The 23,498-nt window shown below is 43.3% G+C and overlaps 1 protein-coding gene and 1 pseudogene across 1 annotated transcript in view; both read left to right on the top strand.

Moving 5' to 3' along the window:
- LOC111969195 (DNA damage-binding protein 1) overlaps window positions 1-14,359 on the top strand; it is a 64,130-nt gene extending 49,771 nt beyond the window's left edge. The window contains exons 12-26 of the mRNA XM_023995144.2: window positions 986-1,164; window positions 4,213-4,373; window positions 5,259-5,366; window positions 6,021-6,228; window positions 6,524-6,619; window positions 6,801-6,912; window positions 7,466-7,589; window positions 7,768-7,932; window positions 8,470-8,564; window positions 9,210-9,380; window positions 9,817-9,926; window positions 10,626-10,795; window positions 11,638-11,740; window positions 13,519-13,642; window positions 13,850-14,359. Coding sequence (XP_023850912.1) covers window positions 986-1,164; window positions 4,213-4,373; window positions 5,259-5,366; window positions 6,021-6,228; window positions 6,524-6,619; window positions 6,801-6,912; window positions 7,466-7,589; window positions 7,768-7,932; window positions 8,470-8,564; window positions 9,210-9,380; window positions 9,817-9,926; window positions 10,626-10,795; window positions 11,638-11,740; window positions 13,519-13,642; window positions 13,850-13,933 — 2,010 coding nt within the window. The 3' untranslated portion in view covers window positions 13,934-14,359. The remainder of the gene's footprint in view (window positions 1-985; window positions 1,165-4,212; window positions 4,374-5,258; window positions 5,367-6,020; window positions 6,229-6,523; window positions 6,620-6,800; window positions 6,913-7,465; window positions 7,590-7,767; window positions 7,933-8,469; window positions 8,565-9,209; window positions 9,381-9,816; window positions 9,927-10,625; window positions 10,796-11,637; window positions 11,741-13,518; window positions 13,643-13,849) is intronic.
- On the top strand, window positions 12,758-12,866 carry LOC111969583 (5S ribosomal RNA; annotated as a pseudogene).
- Window positions 14,360-23,498: the final 9,139 nt, after the last annotated feature.

Below are 23,498 nucleotides of genomic sequence, written 5' to 3'. Positions count from 1 at the left end.
AGGATTTTCCCGGCCAGCATGGAGCCCAATCCAGATGTGCAAAGCTGATAGACATACCCGAGATGACTCAAAGCTTTAATGCCGCCAAAGGTGCTTCTACAAAGTAATGACTCAGGAGTGTGAATACTTATGTAAATGAGATATTTCTGTAATTACATTTTCAATAAAATAGCTCCAAAAATGTAAAACATGTTTTCACTTTGTCATTATGGGGTATTGTGTGTAGCTGGGTGAGAAAAACAATCAATTTAATCAAATTTGAATTCAGGCTGTAACAACAAAATGTGGAATAAGTCCGGGGTATAAATATTTTCTAGGCACTTATTGCGAATCAATACTGCAATTGTATTGCTTTCGATGCCAAACATATCGCTCACATATGTCTGCCTCAGAGGTATAAGAGAGCAAATCACAGCTTTATGAGAGATGGGACAAACAATATTATTTATTGTTCTATTATTTTGAGGCAAATTTAGCAATTGTTATCCAGTACTGCAGACTGCTTCTATCCAGCCCGTGATGTAGGCCTATAACCTAGCTCACTACGGTAAGACAGCCCGTTCCTCATCAGACAGTCACTGCTCCATCATGTGCGTCTGCCACAGACACGCACACACACAAACCGGTGCCACGCACACACACAAATGCAAGGGCACCCTTGCAATTTTTCTTTGGAGCAGAATCTTCTGTTTTCTCTGCAAAACTGATTGAATGTCAATTTTTTTTTTTTTACCCAAGAGGCACCTGACACTTACCACAAGTGAGAAATTACACATAAACAAGAATCACTTGCCATAAACCAAATTAATTCGAATTTTGAATAATTTAATCCACACCATTTTTTACTTTGAAAAATCAAATTATCAATTTTTTTGTGCTGTTCTAAATCAAACAAATACACGTGTGAACACAAAGTTTTCAAATAGTGAATCGTACAAAGGTGCTGATATATTTATGTACGCATGTGTGTGTGTGTGTGATTCAGATCACGACAGGCGGTGTGCGTCTGGTAATGCAGGACAGCAAGGCCCTGGTCTCTGAGTGGAAGGAGCCGCAGGGCCGGAACATCAGCTTGGCCGCATGTAACTCCTCCCAGGTGGTGYTGGCCGTGGGCCGCGCCCTCTACTATCTCCAGATCCTCTCTGGGGAACTCAAACAGATCAGGTACACACAACTCAAATCCATTTGGACTTTATTTGTTGTTAAACAGCACCAGAGACTTGGTGAGCCCCATACCAACTGATTTGTAAATACGTGTGAATTAAAGTTAAATCAACAGAAGAAATGACAGTGCCTTCAGAATGTATTCATACCCTTTGACTTACTCCACATTTTATTACAGCCTGAATTCAAAATAATTTAAATTAATGGGGTATTGTGTGTAAATTGATCGACACACAATACCCCCATAATGACAGTAAAACATTTCTGTATAATTATTTTGAAAATGGATTGAAAATGAAATATAAGTAAGTAAAAGTAATTCACAACCCTGAGTCGATAGTTTGTAGAAGCACCTTTGGCAGTGATTACGGCTGTGAGTCTTTCTGGGTAAGTCTCTAGCTTTCCACACCCGGATTGAGTAACATCTGCCCGTTTATTATTTTCAAAATTCTTCAAGCTCTGTCAGATTGGTTGTCGATCATTGCTTGACTAAAATGTTCAGGTCTTGTCGTAGATTTAAGTCAAAACTGTAACTTGGCCACTCAGGAACATTCACAGTGTTCTTGGTAAGCAACTCCAGTGTAGATTTGGCCTTGGGTTTTAGGATATTCAAGGATTCACGGRGCTATCATCTCAAGTAACACAGCAGATGCAACGCATTGAATATTTACATTCACTCATTTTGAAATGAATTTTGTAACTTTGTCCCAGAAGCGTTTAACTGCAAGGCACTCCCMCATAATTTGAAGGAATGTGCCTATCTGATTTAGGGGACACAGTGAACAGTTGGGAGTTGGGACCATTTTCATTCTAAAACTTTTCCTTGGTGTTAAATACGGTCTGTGAACAAACTTTTTAAAAGATTGATGGTTCGTATTACGGGATGGCAAGGTTGTATTTTTCAAAATTCTGTTCCAGTTAAGGGTTGTTCAGAATCACTTATCTGTGGATCATACTTTTTTATTGGCTAGCTCAGCATATGAGCTTTCCAAAAGTTTTTTATAAATATATTATAGTGATCGGTCCTTTCGGGAGCCTAGATAAATGATTTATAAATTCCATAATTGGATAGTTCTGTAGTTGTGTTTCCCAAGGGACTCCWTAGGCCAACATAGCTGACTTAAGTTTAAAATATGGGGGGGGGGGGGTTACCTGGTAATGTGTTGTCTTACAAAACTTTGAATGTCCTCAAACCATTGCTATCCGTGATATCTGCAAGGGTACGGATTCCACATGTGAAACATTGGGACCACGGGGGGGATGCAAAATGATTGCCTCCAAATCGCAAGCATTATTGACTATGAGCAATGCCATTTCGATTACGTAAAGAAAAGATTCTGCTGTAAAGAGAAATATAGGTGAGCAATAATAAAAGCGTAGTTTAACATTGTTTAAGGGATATGTCAGTTAAGACCTCCTCTTCCAGTGCAATAGCGCTACATCATATTTCTCTCCATACTCAGCCAGTGGGGGTAGAAGAATCCATGTCTAAACAAATTTAGCGATGGGACGAAAATGCTATGGCTCTGGAAATAAATTTATTGTTTGGTATGGATAGTCTCTACCTACTCTTTCCCTCTTTGCAATTTAAAAATGTTATCTCTCGCTTAACCTTGCTCCATATACATTTTGAGACCGCTCTGGATTTTACCCCATTAGCCAGAAGGGGGAGACAAGGCAAGCATTGAACTAGACAGAATTCCGCCATGGCAATTATTCATTTTGACAATAAAGATATTCTGCGTTAAAGCCTTCATTTGGAATGTCATTATTCTATAGCAGGGGTGCAAACTCAGGCCCGTAATGCCACAAGGGCTGCCACCTTAGTTGCCATGAATAGAGCCGAACATGATTCCTTGTTCTGCATAACATATTTTCTCTACAAACGTCCAAAATCGTGAGTCCTGTTGATGACACTGGTTGTTAGTTCTCCTAACTGGTACTTAATGGGACACTTGTCAGTATTAGATTGGCTGGAAAGTGTGCACTACTGTTCCCAAGGTAGAAACAGTCCACTGTGTTCTTGGTAAGCAAACTCCAGTGTAGATTTGGCCTTGTGTTTTAGGGTATTGTCCTGCTGAAAGGGAATTAATCTCCCAGTGTGCTGTGGAAAGCAGACTGAACCAGGTTTTCCTTTAGCTTTTTGCCTGTAGCTTAGCTCCATTCGGTTTCTTTCTTTAAAAAAAAAATTTATCCTGAAAAACTCCCCATTCTTAACGATTACAAGCATAACCATAACATGATGCAGCCAACTCTGCTTGAAAATATGGAGAGTGGTACTCAGTAATGTATTGTTTGCCCCAAGCATAACACTTTGTATTCAGGAGACAAAAAATGAATTCGCTTTGCACACATTACCTTTAGTATTAATCTTAAGATCACATTAGTAAAGCGTGGTCGTAGCAAATGTGGAAGAAAGTGAAGTGGTCTGAAATCTTTCCGAGATGCAACTGGTATGTCACACATACACACACACGCACATTGAAACCCAGTTGGAGTCAGCTCTACAGGCCATCACCATGCCCGAGCTAGTCTTACACTGCTGGCCAAGGAAGGCTCTACTAATGTGGTCTGGTCCAGCAAACACTGTTGATGCTGAGCTGTAGCAAAAGCCAGTGCTTTTGAGCACCTATAAAAGCACTTCATAAATCAAATTCCATATGAGGATGTAGTGAGATACCCAATGGGTTGGACTATTCTCTTCTTCACGCATCTTGAAAAAACGTATAATAAAAACGTAGAAATCAATCCGGCATCATTAACACAATGGAAAAATCCAATGATTTATTATTGAAATCGCATGGGCGACCGAGGAAAAACAAATTGGTACAATTTAAGGCGTATAATGCAGACATTAGGGATGGGGGGGTTGTGAGCATGCCGGTCTGGCAAGGTGAGATGTAGCCGTTGTTTGTGTGTGTCTGTAAGTTGTTTGTATTTGGAGTAAAAATAAAATAAATTAATATTAGTGCTAGTCATTTGTTTTGTTGAAATAATTGAATACAAAAATGAATCCAATCCCATGCCCTTCTCTCTGTCCCCCCTTAGCACGGTGGAGATGGAGCATGAGGTGGCCTGCCTAGACATCACGCCCCTGGGGGAGGGCGGAGAGTCGCCCCTCTGCGCCGTGGGCCTGTGGACGGACATATCGGCCCGGGTCCTCAAGCTGCCCTGCTTCACCGCCCTGCACAAGGAGATGCTCGGAGGAGGTGAGAGGTGGATGGAGATTCAACAGTGTACTTAATGTGATAGTGAGGGAGGAATGGATGGATAGATGGAGCAACTGATTTGAACCTTTTGTGTAGCCAGGTAAGTCTGTGTAACTTTGAGAAAAAGCCAATTTCCCCCTGGGGATGGGTACGAGTACGCGGTTCAAGGTTTTGTATTTGGTTAACTATTAATTGACAACATTTTAATAAATGCAACTATTTAGCAGGTTCAATTTATAAGCACTGACAACACTTCTAATGCTAGGATGTGTTTGTTGTTTGGAGTCTGTCATTGAAAAATATTAGTTTAGTTTTCAGTTGAGTATCAGAACAACCAGTAATTGGAGCAACTGTTATTGCAGCCCCATTTCACGCTAACACGCCAGTATGCAAAATTATATTCCAGAGTACTCGAACCCAGACATTCTTTCAAATGCCCATCCCTAATGTCCGCCCACTGTTTTGTTGCTCCCGCACATGGTGTTTTAATAAAGCATCTCAAATATCAACATTTTTATAAGGATGTCATGATTGGGAGCAGCAAAGAATTGGCCACACATTCTCTGTATTGGACATTCTCTTTGTCCTTCTGTTGTTATTTTTGGATATGTTTATAAACCCCTCCTATTCAAAGCCTGTGTAACTTGGCCATGAAAGGGGAGGGAATCCTAAGGGACAGAAGCACTCTACTGCTGGGTCCACACGTCCTAGATCCATTTGCAATGTTGCACAACCGCGTGGAAGATGTTATTGTGGGACCTAGCTGTCAATGCCTTCTTATTTGTTCTCGGAGGATGAATAATAGTTGTTTTGAATTGACAGTGGAATTCTGCTGCTATTCTGAAGCTTTTCACACATTTGATGCGATTTTGTGTGTGTGTACAGAAATTATCCCTCGCTCCATCCTGATGACGACGTTCGAGGCCAGCTACTACCTGCTGTGTGCCCTGGGAGACGGAGCGCTCTTCTACTTCGGCCTGGATCTGACCTCAGGTCAGGCTGCTGGAGAAACACATACTTCTGTTGCCTTTTGTTTGAGTCCAATTTTAATAAAAATTCCAGACAGTTAACTGCACCGTCATCTAATTCATTGATAGAACAAATTAGGTTAAGATGTGTCAAATAGGAGGCTGTTCATTGTGTCTTCACAGCTGCAGTTCGATTCTGCTTCAGAATTCTGAAAATGTATTGAAAATGTCGAACTCTTCATTGGAAATACAATGAGTGTGCAGAACATTAGGAACACCTTCCTAATATTGAGTTGCACCCACACCCACTTTGCCCTCAGAACAGCCTCAATTGGTCAGTGCATGGACTCTACAAGGTGTCAAGCGTTCCGCAGGGATGCTGGCCCATGTTGACTCCACCCTCTGAATGGGACAAATACACAATCCCCTTCATGTGCGCTGATTAAAGTGGATTTAACATGTGACATCAATAAGAGATTCACCTGGTCAGTGTATGTCATGGAAAGAGCAGATGTTCCCAATGTTATTGACACTCGGTGTATATTAAAAATGGAAAGAGTTTTGGATTGGAATTACCGCTTATCTCCTGAATAGACTGACTTGAAAGTGCACTTACCCCTGGCAGGTTTGCAAACTTATTGTTAAACTGTTGGCATTGACCCTGTTGTGTTGCCAACAGGCGTGCTGAGCGAGCGTAAGAAGGTGACTCTGGGCACCCAGCCCACGGTGCTGAGGACCTTCCGCTCCCTGTCCACCTCCAACGTGTTTGCCTGCTCCGACCGGCCCACCGTCATCTACTCCTCCAACCACAAGCTGGTCTTCTCCAATGTCAACCTCAAGGAGGTCAACTACATGTGTCCGCTCAACTCCGAGGGCTACCCCGACAGGTTAGTTAGTCAGTCACGCGCGTCTCAATAGTCCAAAGTGGCATCCTTAGCACTTCTTCTCCGTTTTGGACTGATGTGGGACGAATTCAACAGGTTTAAACAGAAACCTTTTTTTCCCCCTGTCATCTGTCCTGTGTTTTCAGACCAGTGCAAGTGGTGGAGAGGAGACGTTGATTATTTTTCTCATTCAACGACTSTAAAGAAAGAACAGGAATGATTGCAAAGCTAGAAATAAATATGTAACTTATCTGTTGTTGGTGTGTGGTTGTAACCTGCGTTTCTGTGTCTTTGGCAGTCTGGCTYTGGCCAACAACAGCACTCTCACCATCGGGACCATYGACGAGATCCAGAAGCTCCACATTCGCACGGTTCCCCTCTACGAGTCTCCCAGGTAAGAGGGAGCAACACCAGTAGAAATAGTTACAGAGTAGAAGTATATCTATCCGRTGGATTTACCCTCAGGTAAATCAAGAGTGAAATATTTATTTCAGTTTCTTTTTTACTCTTTCTGCTCTGTCACTTACTCCCGCTTCCTATCTCTCCACTTTATTCTCGCTCCCTCCCCCTCTCAGGAGGATCTGTTACCAGGAAGTGTCTCAGTGTTTTGGGGTGCTGTCCAGCCGCGTGGAGATGCAGGACGCCAGCGGGACCACGGCAGCAGTGCGCCCCAGCGCTAGCACTCAGGTAGCTTCACACCATCTGGTATTTCAGTGTACCACTGCCAAGATCTCCTGTTCTGGGGCCTGTAGTCATAAATATTCTCAGAGTAGGAGTGCTGATCACAGATTAAGACCTTTTGAAAATGGGCCATGAGCCTTGTTTCCCGTATTCAACGGTGTTTTCCTGATGCATCGCGACTTAAGTGCAACTGCGTGTTTTGTGGAAGAACAGTCCGGAAATATCTGTGAACTTCGCTCTATATGAACTAAAGCATCAGCATTCAGAGTTACTGTATTTTATTTAGCAGTTTTAGTGCAATTATGTTTTTTGGGGGGGAAATGACTTGAATGTTAGGGGTGCACATCGCTTGGCTGACAATGTGTCCAGATGACTTAGTTTAGGCTAGGTTTATTGCACAAAAAACAAGAAAAGAGAAAAAAAATATTTACAAGAACTTGTAGGTGAGGAAGAACCTACTCCCTTTTTCCCCTAGCCTTGTGGGTGTGCATAGTCTGGGTTTTCATATTTTCCCACTTTCTCTGCCTTTCATATCTCCTCTCTCCCTACCTCTCCCCAGGCTCTGTCTAGCAGTGTGAGCTCCAGTAAGCTGTTCCCCAGCAGCACCTCCCCACACGAGACCTCCTTCGGGGAGGAGGTGGAGGTGCACAGCCTCCTGGTGGTCGACCAACACACCTTCGAAGGTAAGTTCCCCCCTTTAAAAACGTCTTGATTAAAGAGAACATTTGAGTTAATTAATGGTGATTGTACTGGTGATTGATAAGCTGTTGATTGTACTCCTGAGGAGCACACCAAATTCTCACTTTTTTGTGGTGATTGTCCTGTATTGCGTGATTTTCACATGTGTGTTCGTCCTCCCAGTGCTCCACGCCCACCAGTTCCTCCAGAGTGAGTACGCCCTCAGCATGGTGTCCTGYCGCCTGGGCAGGGACCTCTCGGTCTACTTTATCGTTGGCACTGCAATGGTCTACCCAGAGGAGGCCGAGCCCAAGCAAGGTCGCATCATCGTCTTCCACTACACTGACGGTGAGGGCTAACTTTCTTGAGACGGTGAGGGCTGTCTTTCTTCCATTCTCATTGTTCTCGCTCTCGTTCCCATCATTCTTCTCCTGTTATTCTCTCACCCCCCCATCTTTTATATACTCCTGTTTTTTTTGCTCGCGCTCTCTCACACTTTCTTCTACAGTCTCTTTCTTCCCCTCGTCTTTTTCTCACTCATTCTCTCACCTTTTTCTCACTCGTTCCACGCCTCTTCCTCCCTTGATAGTGCCTGATAGCACCTTCCTATCGATAATCATCTCAGTCATGAAGATGAATGACTCAGAGTGAACAGGTGCTGTGAAATACAGTATCAGAGAGCTGTAACACGAGCCTGAAAACCAAACTGATGTGCTGCTTTTCTCCATTTGTTTCAAAGAATTGCCTGGAATCCAAACCATTATGCTCAGTTTCACCTTTCTTTCACAGTGAAACAAATGGTTAAACAAAACATATCCGTTTGGATTTCAGGCTACTGCAGCACCAGCCCTGACACCCGACTGTTATTTCTCTTCTTCTGTGTAGGTAAGCTGCAGACGGTTGCAGAGAAGGAGGTGAAGGGAGCCGTCTACTCCATGGTGGAGTTCAATGGCAAACTGCTGGCCAGCATCAACAGCACAGTGAGCATTTCACTTTTGATGGTTTGAAAGTAGGATGTTTTTAAGGCCAGCTCCTGTTTTACAGGCTACAGTTGTAGGTACTCACATGGAGGGAAATGTTTACGTCCACTTAAATTTAAAACTTTCACGATGTCTCTCATTRCCATTAATGCATCAYTRAGTGAATATTTGATTTAAGGGAAAGTTAGGATTCGCCCCATGGTACTTGGCATAAAAAATACGAAGATAATTAAAGGAGACATTCCGCGGTTTAAGTTTTATTTCTCAATCCTGATGTTAAAATGAGTTGAAAACACCTTGGTGTTGCTGCCGTGTCAAATTCCGTGCTTAATCTACAATGGACCGTACTGACCCGTAATGGCTGCCACAGTGAAACTGTAGTTATGGGACCCACAACCATACGGAAAGGGTGTTAGGGATCATTTATGTCTATCCAGTAGTATTCTTTCCAATGGAACGTTGGAATCTRAAGGAACATTGAAGGGGGTATTTCTTGTAAATGTATGATATGCATGTCTCCTACAAACACAACCGTGGTGCTTTCGAGTCCGCGTTACTCCGAAACTACACTGCAGCGTCCAGACTCTGCTCCTCGACAATTGMGCATGTCAATATCAACGCATCATCAATGTGCGCCCGCCCCAGGTGCGTCTGTACGAGTGGACCGCTGAGAAGGAGCTGAGGACCGAGTGTAACCACTACAACAACATCATGGCACTCTACCTGAAGACCAAAGGGGACTTCATCCTGGTGGGAGACCTGATGAGGTCTGTGCTGCTGCTGGCCTATAAACCCATGGAGGGCAACTTTGAGGAGGTAAGGAATGATACTAAGAAAGGCCCTGCCGGTGTCCCAATTTTCCACCCTATTTCCTTAAGAGGATGGTGGATGTGCTCAATGCCACACTTTGAGGAGGAGGGTGTAGAATTGGAACACAGACTGGGGACAGGCTTTATAAGGTCTAAATGACGATTTGTTTGATTTTGCTCATAGACCGGTTTTTTTCCCCCTTGGAATACAGCATCCTCCAAAATATAGATTTGAATGCTTTTATTTTGTCGCCCTCATTTCTCATGGGCTTTATCAAGKAGGATTCAACACCAAACACTTGCAATGAATAWGAACTTGAGTGATGAGTTGGAACCATTGTTTGTTATCAATAATTGCACCTCTTGGATGAATAAAGTTTAGTGAATGGAATTGAATTGMGGCACTGGTGATACGCCTGCTTTTCACCTGTCACTCTTCCCAGATCGCCCGTGACTTCAATCCCAACTGGATGAGTGCTGTGGAGATCCTGGACGATGACAACTTCCTGGGGGCGGAGAATGCCTTCAACCTCTTTGTGTGTCAAAAAGACAGGTGAGGTGGAGTCTTGACCTCTTTCTGGAATCCTCTCGCCTCAGAAGGAAGAGACCTCTAATACGGTTTAGGAGGCAAATAAGTAGCATGCGTAGAATCGCAGAAAGACTCATTGAGATGGAGCCCGGCCTAGACATGTCCTCACTCTCTCACCGCCATCATCCATAAGCCGTCATGTTAATCATCCATGATCACTGAATTCCATTGACCTTTATCTTTCTCTCACGTGTTTKTTGATGCCACCGTTTCTGTCTCCTCTCCCTCGTTCTTCCTCCCGTGCTGTTTCGCTTTCAGWCGTCAAATTTGCATTCTGTTTGTCACCATCTTATTTCTTACTACCTCTTCCCTCACGCGCTCGTTTTTTTCCTTACTCATTGCCACTCATCTACATCTGTTGCTATTGCTTTTCCCCATTTTATATTTTTCTGCCTGCCTCTGTATCGTTCGCTTTATCTCTTTCTCTCAATTATAATAAATTCAATGCTACTTTATTGGTATGGAATAAATGGGTACACATTGCCAAAGCAGAAATGTATGAATAAACGGGTACAATAATTAGCACAAAAGGTGTAGTATTTTTGACTCTCTGAAATGTAGCTTTTTTAGAATGAAATGAATGGGTACACATTGCCAAAGCATGAAATAATTAGGACCAAAATAGAAGTTGAGCTCTCTCCCTCTCTCTCTCTCCCTTGGCAGCGCGGCCACGACAGACGAGGAGCGACAACACCTCCAGGAGGTGGGCGTGTTCCACCTGGGGGAGTTTGTCAACGTCTTCTCCCATGGGTCACTGGTGCTGCAGAACCTGGGCGAGAGCTCCACCCCCACRCAGGGCTCCGTGCTCTTCGGCACCGTCAACGGCATGATAGGTAATGGTCCACCAGTGCCACATGCCAGGGGTGTATTCACTAGAAACGAAATGGAAGCAAACGGGATGAAACAAGGGAGGGCCTAACCTGAATTTGTACAATAAGAAACACTTGTTTTTTCCATTGCAAAACATTTAGCTATGGTTTGTTAGTTTGCCGTAATGAATACACCCCAGGGTTGTAGAGTATGCATTAGCACAAAACATTTTGAGACCGCAAGAGAGAGATCTGTGTTCTTATTGGACATGTTTCTGTAGCAGCACTTGGGTTTCAAAATGTTGTTTTCCTGGTGCCTACTGAACCAGTACTGATGCCGATTTCAAGGTCCCGAATTCCCCCGTGTCTTTTTTCTTAGGCTATGTACTGTTACAGCGAAGCGGTGCGCTCTACAGATTTTCCTCGGCCACATAAGCACCCATCTTAAGGATGAGAGGTGGGAAGCAGTGGAGAGGGGACGCATCTGCTAGTCATTTCCAAGTGACTTCCAAAATCAAAGTCAATTTACTTTCTCAATTTCTTTCATAGCTGTGGTAATAAAGAAAGGGGAATGATGATTGGAGTGTTCACTGAAGTTCTGCAATGACCATTCCCCCGCAAAAAGCTGCACAACACATTTGTGTTCGTGGACGACAACATGCTCAGTAGGCACAAATTGGAGAGAGAAAAAAATGTCACCTTCCCTCAGTCAGACAACCCACACTCAAATTCCCTCATCTTCCATCTTTTCTCCTTCACTAGGTATGAGTGGCGAGCACCACGAGCGTATCGATCTGCACATATCTTTTTCGGTTCTCCTTTTATTTTCTCCCATAAATGACAAGCCATCCGTCTTRTGTCTCTAGGTCTTGTGACCTCTCTGTCCGAGGGCTGGTACAGCCTGCTGCTGGACCTGCAGAACCGACTCAACAAGGTMATCAAGAGCGTGGGCAAGATCGAGCACAGCTTATATCCTTTCCTTCTGGTGTGTGTGTGTGTGGACCTGCCCCTATGTATCACATTGAAAGTGCCTTTTCAGAACCGGTGAGCCACCACTGTCATGGGTGGCAAAACTTGGTACCACCGACCTCGACGTTCGCTGTCAGAATGGTAATGGTTGTTTTAACATGCCTAGCCCGTAAATGRATGAATGACAAGGCCCCGTGTTTTACCGTGTCATGCGTGAATGAAGCGACGGCCTGAAGTTGACAAGTAGCCGTGTGTATGTGATACGGGGAAGTAACAATAGGGTTGACGGCCTTGGAATTTTGGATAACGGTAATTGGCCAGCCAAATAACCGCTGTCACTGTAATAACCATTCGAATAGGCACTCCTTCGCTCCTAACTGCAGGTGCTGCCATAAAAATAGAATGAATAGAACAGGCGTCCCAATTCAAGTCAATGATAGCATAATGGGTGGCCATTGCGAGGCGCAAAGCAGGAAGTGTCGCCATAAATATGTGCTGTGATTTGTTGATTTAAACTCAACTGAACTTACATTACAAAAACGACATTCTATTCCATGAGCYACATCAGTTAACATMATTTGAATCAACATTCTTCATTACCATGGAAATKATTGCATCACAATACCAGTGAGTGGCRCAGCGGTCAAAAKCACTGCATTGCAGTGCTGAGGCGCCAATACAGCCTGGGGTTCGATCCCGTGACCGGGAGCCCCATAGGACAGTGTGCAATTGGCTCAGAGCTGACCGGGGTAGGGGAAGGTTTTGCCGGAGGGCCTTCCTTGGCTCATCGCGCTTGAGTGACTCCTTGTGRCAGGGCCGGGCACCTGCAAGCCGACTTCAGTCGTCAGTCAAACGGTGTTCCTCYGAAACATTGGTGCAGCTGACTTCAGGTCTGTGTGATAAGTACAGGTCATGTTTTGGAAGATGCATGACTCAACCTTCGCATCTCACGAGCTCATTTGGAAGTTGCCGCGATGAGCCAAAGATTCAGAGAGAAAATTTTGTTTAAAAAAATATGCTTGTGGCCATACCACCCCGAACACACCTGATCTCAGTAGCTAAGCAGGATCAGGCCTGGTTTGTACTTGGATGGGAGACCGCCTGGAAATACCAGGTGCTGTAAGCTCAAAGAGAAAAGAAAACAATACCAGGCASCCATTGCGTGTACCCATCATTTTACCAGTCAAATTGCAAGGGTTAGAGCTTCCAAGCCCGTTTTATTGACTTCTGTTCACTATTTCTGTGCTGCAGGGAGGGGCTGTTGCCTAGACAACTAAAGACTTGTTTGCTACAACACTTGCTTGTTTCAGCAAGGAGCAACAAAGTTACATCATGTTAGGAGTCCATGTTACCGCAGAAACGGACTCAACCGCACAAATTCCCGGCTGTCCCGTCTTCAGTCAGCGGTTCGTTCTTATGACTGTTGTTTTATTTYCAAGACAGTCTTCATCCATAACCGTCAGTTTCACGCTTATACAGTAATTGTGCCAGCCCTAAGAATCACATGTCTGAGAGACTCTTATAGTGGTCTAAAATCACTTACACTCTACTTTCCTTTGAAAAAGGTGCCAGTTCTCATTTCAGGGTACATGTACATTATTGTACATTATTCAGTACAGGTGTTCATATTTTAGAGTGAACATTCTATGAGTACTCAAACCCCCCAAAAATGCAGGTTCTGGTACTCAAAAGGACAGAGTTCCCAATAAGAGGAGTGGTTTTGCTGTAGGGATGTGTGTGTGTGTGTGTGTGTTATTTGTCTTCCTTGACTCTGGCACCTGGAGGTCCTTCCATACGGAGCGTAAGACTGAGCAGGCCACGGGCTTCATCGACGGGGACCTCATCGAGAGCTTCCTGGACCTGGGCCGCGCCAAGATGCAGGAGGTGGTCAGCACGCTACAGGTACGGACACGCATACACACTCTCACACATACACGCTTTCACACAGACACACACACACTCGTTCACACTCTCTCTCTCACACACACTTCTTGGAATGCAGTGACGCTTGATAAAGGTACCACTTAGATGCATGTGTCCCATAGCTGTGCGGGTTAATGCAAACTACTGGGCCAGTGAGCTGAAATAACACCCTCTTCTGCGTTTCAGATTGACGACGGCAGCGGCATGAAGCGCGAGGCCACCGTGGACGAGGTCATAAAGATTGTGGAGGAGCTGACGAGGATCCACTAGCCCCCCTCCCACTCAGACTCCGGCCATTACGGMGGGGAGTGGGGTGGAGGGAGGGAACCGGGGGGAGGGGTGGCTAGAGCTCTGTAAATACTTATAAATAAATAAAAAGGTGTTTGCATGACCGTCCTCCGGACTTCAAATGAATTGACAATGTTTTTTAAATCCGATTCCACCTCAATTCTTCCCAGGTGCTTGGATAAACAAAATGGCCTATCGACCATAACGATGACAAGCAAAGGGACTGGTTAGAAGGCCATACGTTATGGAGGAGAGAGGGGGGGGCGGCGGCCAAATCACTGCAGTGCGAGGAAAGATGACTCATGGATTTGACAGAGATCCACTAAAGTTAGATAACGATACCTTAGCTATTTTGTCATTGGCGTTTCTCCATGTTTATTTTAATAAAGGTTGCTTTAGTACTGTGTACCTCTGAGTTCAGGTCTCTGATCTTTCCACAGAATGACGATATTCATTTAATTTTCACTTCTGAGCATTAACTTAAGTCGGTTTCAAAGCATGTCTAAAGTCCTACACCACAGAATAATTTCAAAAGCAATTTATAGAAGCGCACATGCCAACCAACAATGACATATTCTATTATCGAATATGTATGCACTCACTACTTTAAATAGCTCTGGATTAAAGCATCTGCTAAATGACAAATGTATCACTGCGTGACTTAAACAATGTCACTGAGTGCAGTAATGGTCCTTTGTGCTAAATTACTACTACAATGCACTATGAACYTTTTTGTTGTTGGATTGTCTCCTATAGATTAATTCTTCTCTTAATTCTGTTTTGACTGTGGGGACACGTATGGCATAAGAAAGGGGTGAAAGATTTATTAGCAAAGTCAAGAGTATTTGTAGTTAGTCATGGTGCATATTGTGACCAGTGTGCAGAGACCTCAGGGTTCCAAAGGAACCAGAATGAGCTGTGCTTGGGCTATGAGATAAGTACTTAGCTATAATTATTACATGACAGTTATCTACAGAGTTTCTGGGCTACCAGGTTGTAATTCTGGTCAATCCAATGATTAATTAACTGCCWGGGAGAAGGCTGGAATTGAATAGCACTGGGCCCGTATTCATTTAGCATTTCGGCTCATCTATTTTTGATGTGGTCTAAAAGGAAAAACTGATCCTAAATCAGCACTCCGACGCTTGATACATACGGTCCCTGATGTMGGCTAGACCCTTGCCGGAATTACATCTACAAAGATGGTGGTGCSAGGCTGCCRGCAACCAACTGATGCCATWGAACAGAGAAGCACTACTGYCGACAMGAGAGGAAACTGGACCACATGTCCACTGTAGCTGAATAAGTACTTAAGTGTATATGTAGTTACACAGGCTCTTAGGAAACCCCAGAGAGGCATTATCTGCCGACTTCAGCTGTACACCAGAACGTCCGTAACATCCTCCGCCAGGACCAAACCTCTGTTACTGTCTCTTATACACATCAGATGTGTATAAGAGACAGATTGGATAGAAAACACTCTGAAGTTTCTAAAACTGTTTGAATGACGTCTGAGTATAACAGAACTCATATGGCAGGCAAAAACCTGAGAAACAATCCAAACAGGAAGTGGGAATTSTGAGGTTTCAACCAAGCCCCTATTGAATACACAGTGGGATATGGATGAGTTTGCACTTCCTACTGCTTACACTAGATGTCAACAGTCTGTAGAACCTTGTCTGATGCCTCTACTGTGAAGTGGGGCCGAAGGAGACAGGAATTAGTCAGGTCTATCATGACCGGACCATGCTCTGACCATGCGCGTTCACATGAGAGGGAGCTCTGTTCCATCGCACATCTGAAGTCAATGTAATTCTCCGGTTGGAACGTTACTTAAGATTTATGTTAAAAACATTCTAAAGATTGATTCAATACATCGTTTGACATGTTTCTACTGACTGTTACGGAACTTTTGGACATTTCGTCAGCTTTTAGTGAACACGCTTCCTGACTTTGGATTTGTTTACCAAACACGCTAACAAAAATAGCTAATGTTATTTGGACATAAATGATGGACATTACCAAACAAAACGAACATTTCTTGTGGGAGTCCTGGGAGTGCATTCCGACGAAGATCAGCAAAGGTAAGTGAAGATTTATAATGCTTTTTATGAGTTTTGTTGACTGCACAATTTGGCGGGTAACTGTATAGCTTCCTTTTGTGGCTGAACGCTGTTCTCAGATTATTGAATATTGTGCTTTTGCCGTGGCTGGAAAAATGACTGTTTTTCTGTGATTTCGCGGTGACCTAACATAATCGTTTGTGGTGCTTTCGCTGTAAAGCCTATTTGAAATCGGACACTTTGGTGGGATTAACAACAAGATTACCTTTAAAATGGTATAAGATACATGTATGTTTGAGGAATTTTAATTATGAGATTTCTGTTGTTTGAATTTGGCGCCCTGCACTTTCACCGGCTGTTGTCATATCATCCCGTTAACGGGATTGCAGCCATAAGACGTTTTTAATTAATAACTTTGCTCAAGGGCATGTCAACAGATTTGTCACCTAGTCATTTCGGGGGATTCAAACATTTCAGCTACTGACCCAACGCTCTTAACCATTGGGCTACCTGCCATCCGATATGGATGAAAATACCCTCAAATTAAAGATGACAGTCTGCACTTTAAATCAAACAGCATGCCTCATTAGTTTTCTCTCTAGGCAGGTTCTCCCTTGTCTGTCAGTGGTTTGTTTTGATGACGAACATGTGAACATACCTTACAGCAGCTGAGKGGGTGATCCTAGCCTTGTTGCGCTCTATCATCCGATGAAAGCGATGGGAACTTATCCATTTTGATTGAGGTATTGCAGCCCTTTGGCTTTGAAATGATAGTGACTATGAGGTTATTAACCCTCATTGCTCCTATAAATCGCTCTGGATTAGCGCATCTGCTAAATGACTAAAACGTAGAAATTACAGCACTTTTTGAATATAGCCCGCCCGCCTCTCCCTCCCCMCAAATACCAAAGTATTTGGACAAAACTAACTTGTGTATTAAAGKAGTCAAAAGTTTGTTTGGTCCCATATCCCTAGCAAACAATGACACGCTTGGGACTCTAGAAGCTTGTTGAATGCATTWSCAGTTTGTTTAGGTTGTTTCTGATTGTTCTGTGCCCAATAGAAATGCATGGTAAATAATGTATTGTGTCATTTTGTAATCACATTAGAAACATTCTACTCTTATTTACAATTAAACACTTAATGTGGATGCTACCATGACTACAGATAATCGTGAATTCATTGTGAATACTGATGAGTGAGAAAGTTAGGCACAATGATCATACCCCCAAGACATACTAACCTATCACCATTATCGATAACAGGGGAGGTTAGCATTTTTTTGGGGGGGTATGATGATATTTATGCCTTGAACTTTGTTAATCATCATTATTCCCATTCTTGTGGGAAGCTGCTATAGACCAAGTGCCAACAGTAGTATCTGGATAATATGGTTGATAATGCATGTGATAKCAACAGAGATACACTATAGAACCAAAAGTATATGGACACCTGYTCGTCGAACATCTCATTCCAAAATTATGGCCATTAATATTKAGTTGGTCCCYCYTTTGCTGCTATAAAAGCCTCCMCTCTTCTGGGAAGGCTTTCCACTAGATGTTGGAACATTTGATGCRGGGTCTTGCTTCCATTCACCCTTGAGCATTAGTGAGGTCGGGCACTGMTGTTGGGTGATTAGGCCTGSCTCGGARTTGGCGTTCCAATTCACCCCGCAGGTGTTAAATGSGGTTGAGGTCAGGGCTCTGTGCAGGCCAGTGAAGTTYTTCYACACTGATCTCGACAATCCATTTCTGTATGGACCTCGCTTTGTGCACGGGGGCATTGTCATGCTGAAACCGGAAAGGGCCTTCCCCAAACTGTTGCCACAACGTTGGAAGCACAGAATAGTCTAGAATGTCATTGTATGCTGTAGCATTAAGATTTCCCTTCACTGGAACTAATGGGCCTAGCCCAAACCATGAAAAACAGCCCCAGACCATTATTCCTCCTCCACCAAACTTTACAGTTGRCACWATCCATTAGGGCAGGTAGCGTTTTTCTGGCATCCGCCTAACCCAGATTCGTCCTTCGGAATGACAGATGGTGAAGCGTGATTCATCACTCCAGAGAATGTKTTTCCACTGCTCCCGAGTCCAATGGCGGCGAGCTTTACAAGAMTCCTGCCAACACTTGGMATTGCGCATGGTGATCTTAGGCTTGTGTGYGGCTGCTTGGCCCTGGAAACCAATTTCATGAAGCTACCTACGAGCAGTTCTTGTGCTGACGTTGCTTCCAGAGGTGTGTGTTGCAAACTAGGACAGAATTCTTGCACACTTCAGCACTCGGTGGTCCCGTTCTGTGAGCTTGGGTGGCCTACCATTTTGCGGCTGAGCCGATGTTGCTCCTAGACGTTTCCACTTCACAATAACASCACTTACAATTGACCGGGGAAGCTCTAGCAGGGCGCATACATTTTATGAACTGACTTCATAAAAGGTGGCATCCTATGACGGTGCCACATTGAAAGTCCTGATCTCTTCAGTAAGGCCATTCTGCTGCCAATGTTTGTCTATGGAGATTGCATGGCTGTGTCAATTTGATACACCTGTCAGCAACAGGTGTGGATGAAATAGCGGAATCCACTCACTTGAATGGGTGTCCACATACTTTTGTACATATAGTGTATATTTTCTGGGTGATTTTAAGTATTGACTGGCTTTCATCAAGCTGCCCACTCAACAAAAACCTTTAAACTGTAACCTGAACCAGGTTGTAGGTACTGGTTATCAGTCAATATAACCAGGGTTGTTACAAACAGCACAGGAATGAAGTCAACATGGGTTTATCACATCTTTACTAATGCTGCAGGAATTTGCTTTTAAGCAGTATCCAAATCCATCGGATGTATTGATCACAATCTAGTATCTATATCTAGGGAAACCAAAGTTCTGTGGTGTGTAATGAGAAGCAACCAGATGCTGCTCTTGACACGTTCATGAAATGGCTTATTCCAATTACTAATAAGCATGCACCCATAAAGAAAATGACTGTGAAAACTGTTAAACCCCTGTGGATTGATGAGGAAAAATTGTATGGTTGAGAGGGATGAGGCAGAAGAAATGGCAAATAAGTTTGGCTGCACAACCAATTGGCAAATGTACTGCAAATTGAGTATCCTGTATCATGTGACTAAACTGAATTAAAATAAGAAATGATATTATGAAACAAAAAAAATTCTATAAAGAATGATAGTAAAAAGCTTTGGAGCACTTTAAATGAAATGTTGGGCAAAAAGGCAAACTCAGCTCCATCATTCATTGAATCAGATGGCTCATTCATCACAAAACCTATATTTAATGATTTTGCCAATTACTTTAATGATTTTTACATTGGCGAGATTAGAAAACTTTGGCATGACATGCCAGCAACAAACGCTGACACTACACATCCAAGTAYAACTGATCAAATTATGAAAGACAAGCACTGTCATTTTGAATTATATAAAGTGAGTGTGGAAGATGTGAAAATATTGTCTATTAACAATGACAAGCCACTGGGGTCTGACAACTTGGATGGGAAATTACTGAGGATAATAGCGGATGATGTTGCCATTACTATTTGCCATATCTTCAATCTAAGCCTGCTAGGAAGTGTGTACCCTCAGGCCTGGAAGGAAGCTAAAGCAATACCGTCATCCAAGAATAGTAAAGCCCCCTTTACTGGCTCAAATAGCTGACCAATCAGCCTGTTACCAACCCTTAGTAAACTTTTGGGAAAAATKGTGTTTGAACAGATACAATGCTATTTTACTGTAAAGAAATTGACWACAGACTTTCAGCACACTTATAGTGAAGGACATTCAACAAGCACGGACGGCACTTACACAAATGACTGATGATTGGCTGAGAGAAAWTGATGATACAAAGATTGTGGGAGCTGTTAGACTTAAGTGCAGCTTTTGACATTATCATAGTCTGCTGCTGGAAAAATGTATGTGTTACACCACCTGCAATTATTTTAAAACATTTTGGGGGTGGGTGTTGAAATTTGACCCCCTTTCTCTCCACAATTTCATGATATCCAATTGCGATCCAATCTTGTCTCATCGCCGCAACTCCCCAACGGGCCCAGGAGAGGCTAAGGTTGCGTCCTCCGAAACATGACCCGCCAAGCTGCGCTGCTTCTTAACACCAGCTCGCTTAACCTGGAAGCCAGCCGCACCAATGTGTCGAAGGAAACACTGTTCAACTGACGACTAAGGTCAGCCTGCCACAAAGTCGCTCGAATGTGATAAGCCAAGGAAAGCCCCCGGGCCAAACCCTCACGACACTGGGCCAAATGTGCGCCACCCTATGGTACTCCCGGTCATGGCTGGCTGTGACACAGGATGGGATCAAACCCCAGGCTGTAGTGACGCCTCAACACTGCGATGCAGTGCCTTAGACCACTGTGGCACTCGGGAKGCCTACCCCCTGCTATATTATGGATAAAGAGTTACCTGTCTAACAGAACACAGAGGGTGTTCTTTAATGGAAGCCTCCCCAACATAATCCGGGTACAATCAGGAATTCCCCAGGGCAGCTGTCTAGGCCCCTTGTTTCAATCTTTACTAATGACTCAACACTATACAAGTCAGCTACTACAGAGCTGCAGTTAGTTTTAGAATCGGTGGCAAGGTGGTAATAAATAATATGGAAATTGAGCAACTTGAGGTGACTAAACTGCTTGGAGTAACCCTGGATTGTAAACTGTTGATACAACAGGAGCTAAGATGGGGAGAAGTCTGTACATAATAAATTGTTGCTCTGCCTTTTTAACAACACTAACAACAAAGCAGGTCCTACAGGCCCTAGCTATGTCGCACCTGGACTCCTGTTCAGTGTGATCAGGTGCCACAAAGAGGGACCTCGGAAAATTACAATTGGCGCAGAACAGGTCAGCATGGCTGGCCCTTAAATGTACACTAAGAGCTGACATTAAGAATATGCATGTCAATCTCTCATGCTCAAATTGCAGGAGAGATTGACTTCATCACTACTTGTTTTTGTAAGAAGAGTTGACATGCTGAATGCACTGAAGTGTCTGTTTAAACTACTAGCACACTGCTCGGACACTCATGCATACCAGAGGTCTCTTCACAATCCCGGAGTCAAGAACAGACTCCATAGAGCCATGACTGCATAAAGCCATTACTACATAGTACCATGGCTATATGGAACTCGATTCCACATCAGATAACTGATGCAAGTAGTAGAATCAGATTTTTTATGTGAAGAGATGCACACATACAAGAACAGACAAACACGCATACAATACGCACGCACAAGCTAGCACACGCACTCTACACACACGTAAATTGTAATATTGTTGTATGGTGGTATTATACATTTTGTATTGTAGATATTTAGTGGCGTAATAATGTTATATGATGTACTGTTTTTATCTTGTGTTTTGTGTGTGGACCCCAGGAAGAGTAGCAGCTAATGGGGATTGCTAATAAATRCAAAAATACAAATATTCACAGTTCTTGTTTATCTGTAATCATGGTAGCAGAAAATAATCTGAAACACAATCAGAACAAACTGCAAATGCATCCAACAAGTTTGAGTCACAAGCATGAYGTAGTCATTGCGTGCGAGGACTATGGGACCAAATACTAAACGTTTGACCACTTTAACACACATAAGTGAATTTCTCCAAAACTTTGGGTTGCCTAAAATGGGAGAACAACGACTATGTACAAATAGTGCTGTAATTTCTAAAAACGGTTCTCCTGATATCGATGAAAATTCTATCAATTCAAATACTTTTGGACCTCACTGTATAATAGGCATATTTTCAGAATTTACACGTTGTATCAAGTTTCTTTTTAAACATCTCAATGACATCCATAATTCTAGAGTTTGATTAAGATCTATCTAATCTATTTGATGTAGGGTTTTTCAGCTTGTTGCACAAGATTTTTAACCCCCCCCACATCAAACTATCCATAATGATATAGAGATTTGAGAGATATTATATGGGAATTCTGGTGCAATCCCAGAAGGTTGGGGGAGGACTTACAAAACATTTCTGCAGCATTGAAGGTCCCCAAGAACACAGTGGCTCCCATCATTCTTAAATGGAAGAAGTTTGGAAACAAACTGAGCATATGGGGAGAAGAGCTTGGTCAGGGATGTGAACAAGAACCGATGGGTCACTCTGAAAAAGAGCTCCAGAGTCCTCTGTGGAGATGGGAGAACCTTCAGAAGACTCCACCAAATCAGGCCTTTATGGTAAGTGGCCAGACGGAAGCCACTCCTCAGTAAAAGGCAACATGACAGCCCACTTGGAGTTGTGCAAAAAGAATACCTAAAGACTCTCAGACCATGAGAAGCAAGATTCTCTGGTCTGGTGAAATCAAGACTGAACTTTTTGGCCTGAATGCCAAGCGTGAATACGGTGAAGTATGGTGGTGTCAGCATGCTGTGGGGGGTGTTTTTCAGCGGCAAGGACTGGAGACTAGTCAGTATATAGAGGGAAAGCATGAACGGAGCAAAGACAGAGAGATACTTGATGAAACCTGCTCCAGAGCGCTCAGGACCTCAGACTGGGGCAAAGGTTCAGCTCCAACAGGACAACAAACCCTAAGCACACAGACAAGACAACGCAGGAGTGACTACGGACAAGTCTCTGAATGTCCTTGAGTGGCCCAGCCAGAGCCCGGATTTGAAACCCGATCTAACCTCTCTGGAGAGAACTGAAAATATTGTGCAGCGACGCTCCCCCTCAGACCTGACAGGAGCTTGAGAGGATCTGCAGAGAAGAATGGTAGAACGCCCCAAATACAGGTTGTGCCAAGCTTGTAGCATCATACCCAAGAAGACTCGAGGCTGTAATCCGCTAAGGTGCTTCAACAAAGTACTGAGTAAAGGGTCTGAATACTTATGTAAATGTATATATGGTGTATCGTGTGAAGATTGATAATACTTTTTTTTTACAGTAAGGCTGTAACGTACAAAATGTGGAAAAAGTCAAGGGGTCTTAATACTTTATAATGCACTGTAAATATGACCTTATATTCAACAATGTGAGCTGAGGTGAGGCACATCTCTTTAGTTGAGATCTTTAGTTCTAAGAAATTAACTCTACGTTAATTATGACTGTGTTGTGTAGTTCAGCTTACAGTAGATGACTAAGGGTTAATGTTTTGGGGCGGCAGGTAGCCTAGTGGTTAGAGCGTTGGGCCAGTAACCAAAAGGTTGCTAGATCGAATCCCCGAGCTGACAAGGTAAAAATCTGTCGTTCTGCCCACTGTTCCTAGACTGTCATTGTAAATAAGAATTTGTTCTTAACTGACTTGCCTAGTTAAATAAAAATGTTTGTGAATATTACATGTACTGTTCTGAGAGTTGAGGTACATACAGCAAATATCAAATTTGACTACAAGTCATTGTCATAATTAGCTTGGATGTTTTGTGAATACCCACAAAATATTCAGTGACGGCCTGCTTTGTCAATTGCTTTCAATATTACATTTGGCGGCAAGACTACTGACTACTGAC

The sequence above is a fragment of the Salvelinus sp. IW2-2015 genome, linkage group LG10 (assembly GCF_002910315.2).
Source record: "Salvelinus sp. IW2-2015 linkage group LG10, ASM291031v2, whole genome shotgun sequence".
NCBI classification, from domain to species: Eukaryota; Metazoa; Chordata; class Actinopteri; order Salmoniformes; family Salmonidae; genus Salvelinus; species Salvelinus sp. IW2-2015.
This window is presented reverse-complemented; position numbering and strand designations above follow the sequence as displayed.